This window comes from Chrysochloris asiatica, unplaced genomic scaffold (genome assembly GCF_000296735.1).
Source record: "Chrysochloris asiatica unplaced genomic scaffold, ChrAsi1.0 scaffold00236, whole genome shotgun sequence".
NCBI lineage: Eukaryota > Metazoa > Chordata > Mammalia > Afrosoricida > Chrysochloridae > Chrysochloris > Chrysochloris asiatica.
Window position 1 is genome coordinate 3,792,874 of NW_006408754.1, and position 7,094 is coordinate 3,799,967.

The 7,094-nt window shown below is 41.7% G+C and overlaps 1 protein-coding gene and 1 pseudogene across 1 annotated transcript in view; both read left to right on the forward strand.

Annotated features, from left to right (window-relative positions):
• The first annotated feature begins 441 nt into the window (after positions 1-441).
• LOC102840788 lies at positions 442-1,065 on the forward strand (annotated as a pseudogene).
• Positions 1,066-6,909: 5,844 nt separating this feature from the next.
• The window catches only part of CD47 (CD47 molecule), an 89,997-nt gene continuing 89,812 nt past the window's right edge, over positions 6,910-7,094 (forward strand). The window contains exon 1 of the mRNA XM_006873321.1: positions 6,910-7,057. Coding sequence (XP_006873383.1) covers positions 6,910-7,057 — 148 coding nt within the window. The remainder of the gene's footprint in view (positions 7,058-7,094) is intronic.

Consider the following 7,094-nt stretch of genomic DNA (forward strand, 5'->3'; position numbering starts at 1 on the left):
AGGACCAGGGACTGTTCCATTCTGTTGTACATAGTGTTGCTGTGAATCGGAATCAACTCAATGGCATGTAACAACAACAATAGTAGCAAAAGATAAAATGGGCTCAAGAGGCAAGTAAGACTATGAGAAAAGGTAAAGAGAAATAGAAAAGGTGACTAAATAATGAAAGGGCAGCACAGTGACTCCACATGATAAGCACTGGACTGTGACCTGCTCCCTTGAACATTTGTTGTTGTTTTATTATCGTGCCGTGGAGTCGGTTCCGACTCATAGCAACCCTGTACAGGGTTTTCGAGGCTGTAAATCTGTACTGGAGAAGAAAAAGCCTCGGAAAACCCATACAGGGTCGCTATGAGTCAGACAACTTGACAGCACTTAACAGCAACAACAAATACTTAAGGAAATAGCCCAAAGCACAGCCAGCTGAGAACCGGAAACAAGATGATTTCTTCAATGTTTTCGTCTATGCTCCTGGGTTACTGGGATATCTGAGGGCTGGCACATGCCATCCACATGCTCCTAGAATTCACGGATACCAATTATGAGAAGCTCCTGACTATGATCGAAGTCAATGGCTGGACTTTCCTAATTTGCCCTACCTCATGGATTGAAAGAACAAGATCACCCAGAGCAATACCAGTTTGCACTACGTCGCTGCAAGCACGTGTGTGGTGAAACAGAAGAAGAAAAGATTCGAGTGGACATCATAGAAAATCAAGTAATGGATTTCCACATGCAATTTGTACAGATCTGCTACAACTCTGACCATAAAAAGTTGAAGCCTCAATACTTGGAACAGTACCTGGACAATGGAAACAATTCTGTTTGTTCCTGGGGAAATTCTCTTGGTTTGCAGGGGAAAAGCTCACCTTTGTGGACTTATGTCTTAGATCAGAACCGCATGTTTGAGCCCAAGTTCTTGGATAGTTCCCAAATCTGAAGGCTTTCATGTATCATTTTGAGGCTTTGGAGAAAATAGCTGCATAGTACATACAATCTGACCACTTCTTCAAGATGCCAATCAACCACAAGATGGCCCAGTGGGGAAACAAGAGGCTATGTTGAGCAGAAGACAAAGAAGCACTACTTGTTTTGTTTCACCCTGTCCCTAGGGGCCTTTTCCTGTATCATTTCTGTTCTTTTCAATAAATAGTACTTACACTTAACAAAACAAAAAAGCCCAAAGCTACTTTAGAAGAGAAGATAAGCAATATTGGGGAGATGGCCCTATTTCATATTTCAAAAATATTTCAGCTGGATTCCCAAAAGCAGAGGTGGTCACCCAGGTCACCTTCATTTACTTGGCTTAAGTCTATTCTATTTTCTGACCAAATCTACATTCGGTAGATAGATATAGTAATGCCCAGTACAAAACAGGAATGCCATCCATCTCTATCTCTGAAGATTGGGTACAGTTTTCCCAGTTACTCTTCAGTTTCTTGGGGGGTGATCTAAGGAATAGCTGTCAGTCTTATTTAATCAACCACTGGCTCTGTGATATGCAATGTTCCTGATGCTCAAAGTCTGGTTCTTTTTATCCATATGAGCATCAAGAACATTGCGTATTGCAGAGCCACTGGTTGGCAAAATAAGACCGACAGCTAGTCCTTAGATCACCCCCCAACAAACTGACGTCTGGTTCTTTTGTTGTTAAGTGCTGTGAAGTTGGTTGTGACTCACAGCAAACTTGTGTAGGATTTCCATGAAGTGGCTGGTGGGTTTGAATTGTCAACCTTGTGGTCAGCAGTCCAGTACTTATCTTACAGTGCCACACAGGACTCCATATATGCAGCAGTTGGAGCAAAATCAATCAGTGCTTTGGTAGTCTTAGGATGTTAAGGGATGCCATTCAAATCATCACCGCCATAATAATTAGCCATTGTTTTAGTGAGATACCTGTCAAACAAATGTTTTTCTTTCTTGGTTATTGATTTAAAATATATATAAAATACAACCAGAGAATGCTTGCCTTAAGTAAAATCAGCACCTTTATGAAGCTACTCTGTTTGCCTACTTCAATAAAGTCTTGGAGGTGGGAATACGTTAAGTTGCTCCTTCTCATTTTAAAGAATGGATGGTGGTGTTGGGGAGCAGATCATATGTAAGTAAAACATTTATAAGGGAAAATATATAACACACTACTTTCATATACTTATTCAATCTGTATGCTGAACAAATAATCTGAGAAGCTGAATTATATGAAGAAAAATGTGGCATCAGAATTGGAGGAAGACTCATTTAATACCTGTGATATTCAGATGATACAACCTTGCTTGCTGAAGTGAAGAGGACTTAAAATACGTACTGATGAAGATCAAAGACCACAGGCTTCAATACGAGTTGCATTTCAATGTAAAGAAAACAAAAATCCTCACCACTGGACCAGTAAACAACATCCATATAAATGGAGAGAAGATAGAATTTGTCAAAGATTTCATTTTGCTTGGATCAACCATCAACACTCATGGATGCAGGAGTCAAGAAATCAAACAACATATTGCATTAGACAAATACGCTGCACAAGCCCTCTTTAAAGTGTTGAAGAGCAAAGATGTCAGTTTGAGGACTAAGGTGTATGTAAGCCAAACCATGGTATTTTCAGTAACCTCATATGCATGTGAAAGTTGAACAGTGAATAAGGAAGACCATAGAAGAATTGATACATTTGAACTACATTGTTGGAGAAGAATATTAAAAATACCATGGACTGCCAAAAGAACAAATCAGTTTGTGTTGGAATAAGTACAGCCAGAGTACTCTCTGGAAGCTAGCATGTTCAGACTTTGTCTCTCAAACTTCGGACACATTGCCAGGAGGGACAGTCGCAGGAGAAGGATATCATGTTTGGTAAAATATGATAAGCATTGGACTGCAAACCACAAAATCTGTGGTTCAGGGCTGCCAGCGACTCCTGGAGAGAAAGATGAGGCTTTCTGCTCCCTGGAAGATTTAAAGCCCTGGAAGCCCTATAAAAAGACGCTGGGAGTGGGAACTAACTCTACAGCATTTAACAACAACAGTGGATCAGAGAGAATACCATTTGTTCCTTAGATTTTATTTCTGTGAAGATAGTGTGCAATGAAGGAGACTTCCAGATAGACCAGAGGTGGGCAACGTCTGGCCTGTAGGCTGTATCAAGCCCTGGAAATCATTTTACCTGACCCTGCAAAGGGAACTGCAGTTCCAGATCACGTTGTTAAATGACATCAAGTCTGTTCTGTGGGTGAGTTAATCAAATGACCAAATACTGTTGTTATGTGCCACCAAATTGGTACCAACTCATAGCGACCCTACATACAACAGAATGAAACACTGCCTGGCCCTGGGTCAACCTCACAATTGTTGCCACGCTTGAGCTTATTGAAGCTGCCACTTTGCAAATCCATCTCGCTGGGGGTCTCCCTCTTTTTCTCTAACCTCCCCACCCCACCTTACCAAACATGATATCCTTCTCCAGTGACTGGTCCCTCCTGACAAGATGTCTGAAGTATGAGAGATGAAGTTTGGCCAAATATAGCAGGTTAATTTTTAAGTTGATAATTTTGTATGACCAACAAATTATGTTATAAATTTTTCCAGATAAAAGGTTCCCCAACCCTGAGATAGACAACTGGAAGAAGGTAGTATATTGTGTTGGGAAATTATTGTCTTTTCCAGCAGGTTAAGAGAAAAATAACCAAGGGAGGGGTCAGGATATGCAATCCATTAGAGCAGCTGCCTTAGAGCAGCCACCAGAACTCGACTTTTTGACAGGGAAGTTCATCATTTAGGATAAATGTTAAAGGTAGTTTCAAAAAGACTTTTGCTTCAGGATGAATGATGTGGCCTATGTGATTTCATGTTGGTGTTGACATTATAGTGTTAGAGAAGAATATTAAAAGTACTGTGGACTTCTAGAAAAGCAAACAAATCTGTTATGGAAGAATTATTGTCAGAATGCTTTTTAGAAGCCAGAATGGTGAGATTTCATTTCTTATACTTCGAATATGCCAAGAGGAACCAGTCCCTGGAGAAGGATATCATGCTAGGTAAATGGAGGGTCAGTGAAAAAGAGCAAGACCCCCAATGAGATGGCACAGTGGCAGCAGCAATGAGCTGAAGTGTAACAACAATTGTGAGGATGGCGTAGGACCGGGCAGTGTTTGGTTCTATTTTACATAAGGTTGCTATGAGTTGGAACTGACTCAATGGTACCTAACAAAAGCAACAATGTGATTTCATGAGATAGTCAAAGCACTTGCCCACATTGTGGCTTGGAGTCACATTTTGAACCCATATTTCAAGCATGCTAAACCCAAGCATTGAGTAGGTAGCTGTATATGACTACGGCGTAGTCCAAATCATATTCAGTGCTACTGTTAGAAGACATGTTTTGGAATATCCCTTCTAACACACATTTGCAAGAATGTCTGATCATTATAGTTAACCCTATATAAAAATGTTTATAGAGTCCTGCTATGGCACTGTAGAATAAGCACTGGACTGCCAACCACAAGTTCAGTGGTCCAAAGTTACCAGCTGTTCTTCGGACACCCTATACTGGGAAGAACACACTCAGTATTTCTCAAACTGAAAGAATTCATAAAAGAATTCAAACCTCGATTTGCAATACTATGGGAAAAATAATGAATGATGCAGAAGGCATCAAAACAAGATGGAAGGAATACAGAGTCCTGGTGTGGCGCTGTGGTTAATGCACCAGACTGCAAAGTCATTTGAACTCAAGGTCCGTGGTCCAAGCTCAGCAGCTGCTCCTTGGAAACCCTATACAGGGTCGCTATGGGTCAGAATCGACTCAATGGCACTTAACAACAACAATACCAAAAATAAATGCTTGATGTTCAACCATTTCATGAGGTAACATATGATCAAGAGTCAATAGTACTTGGATAGAAGTCCAAGGTGCACTGAAGACATTGGCAAAGAACAAGGCTCTGAGAATTGATGGAATACAAACTGAAATCTTTCAACAAACTGATGCAGCATTTGAGGCGCTCACTCATCTAGGCCAAGAAATTTGGAAGACAGCTAGCTACCTGAACAACTGACTGGAATAGATTCCTATTTGTTCCCATTCCAAAGAGAGTTAGTTGGCCCAATTGAATGTGGAAATCATCAAAAAATATCATTAATATCATATGAAAGTAAAATTTTGCTAAAGATACTTCAAAAACAGCTGCAATACTACACTGACAAGGAATTGCTAGACATTCAAGCCAGATTCAGAAGAAGACGTGGATGACGGTATCATTGGTGACATTAGATGGATCTTGGCTGAAGGCAACAAATACCAGAAAGATGTTTACCTGTGCTTTATTGACTATGCGAAAGCTTTCCACTGTGTGGGTCATGAAAAGCTACAGACAACATTGCAGAGAATGAGTATTCTGGAATTGTGTTCATGAGGAATTTGTAAATAGACCATTCAAATAGAACAAGAGGACACCGAATGGTTTAAAATCAGGAAAGGTGTGTGCCAGGGTTGCACTCTTTCACCATTTTTATCCCATCTGTATACTTAGCAAATAATCTGAGAAACTGGATTATATGAAAAAGAACATGGTACCAGGATTAGAGGAAGTCTCATTAATAACCTGCGATATGCAGATGATACAATCTTGCTTGCTGAAAGCAAAGAGGACTTAAAATATTAATTGATGATGAGTAAAGACCACAGCCTTCAGTATGGGTTGTGCCTCAATGTAAATAAAGCAAAAATCCTTAAATGGAGACGAGATTGACATTGTCAAAGACTTAATTTTGCTTGGAACCACTATCAATAATCTGGAAAGTACCACTCAATTTGCCTTACCCAAATCTGCTGCACAAGACTTCCTTAAGGTGTCACAACAGCAAAGATATTATTTTGTGAACTAAGGTACACCTGACCCAAGGCATGGTATCATATATATGTGAAAGTTGAATGATGAATAAGGAAGACCATAGAAGAATATGATGTTGGAGAAGAATATTGAAAGTACCATGGAATGCTAGAAGAATTAAAAAAAAAAAAAAAAAAAATCTGTGTTGGAAGAAGTACAGCTAGAATACTCCTTAGAGTCAAGGATGGCGAGATTTCCTCTCTCATACTCTGAGCATAGTTTCATTCATGAAGGACCACACCCTGGAGAAGGAGGGAAATCCCAAATGAGAAGGATTGGCACAGTGGTATCAGCAATGGGCTCTAGTTTAACCGATTATGAGGTTGGTGCAGAATCCGTCAGTGTTTGGTTCTGTTGTGCGTCAGGACGCTATGTGTGTTGTAACCGACTTAATGGCGCCTAACAACAAGGATTCGGAACAGACTCGACGGAACTTAACAACAAAAACCGTGGTGGAACTTGTATAACCCTGTTCAGAGAATGAAAACATGAAGAACAAAGTGAGGAAGAAGACAGAACTGCATTACAACAAATGAAAATTGGTGGAAGAGCAGAGGTGAATGTTAGGGTCGCAAAAGGGCGAGTGAATGGAAGAGCCCTGTGAGCCAGGGTTCTGGTGTCCTCTCTGCCTTCTAGATGGTGTCCTCAGATTCCTGACCTTGTGGGAGTGTGGTGGAGCCCCCATGGAAAAGTGGGAGAGATGGTGGCTTCTTTAGGGTAATGAGTGGAGGAGACAGACCTGGAAGTAGCTGGAGGAAGAAGGAAAGGTGAAATGCCAGGGCTGCATTTTCTGAGCCTCTGAAGTCTGGAAGAGCAGGCCCCATGCGAGGTGGGGCTTTTCTGAAGTGAGAGGGTGAGAAGCAAACTGAGAAAGGATAAGTGGAGGCAGGACTGTGGGATGCAATGCTGAGCTCTAAGCAGGAAGGTACTAGAGAGGCGGGTGCAGTAAGGTCTCTCCAAGAGTGGGCGCACATGCTTAGCATTCAGGGGTGGGTGGTGACTTGGACCCCGGGGAGTGGCAGGCATGATGGAACGTGACCAGGAAGCCCTGCAAGCGTCAACACCCCCAGAATGGACTCTGGGGCTTTGGCAAAGCTGGCAGAAGCGGCGATGGAACCTCAGAGACCAAAGGCGCGGTGTCAACAACCACCGTGGCGGGGCGGGAGCAATTGCGCGTGCGCAGCTTGCGCAAGCGGGGAAGCAAGGGGGGGG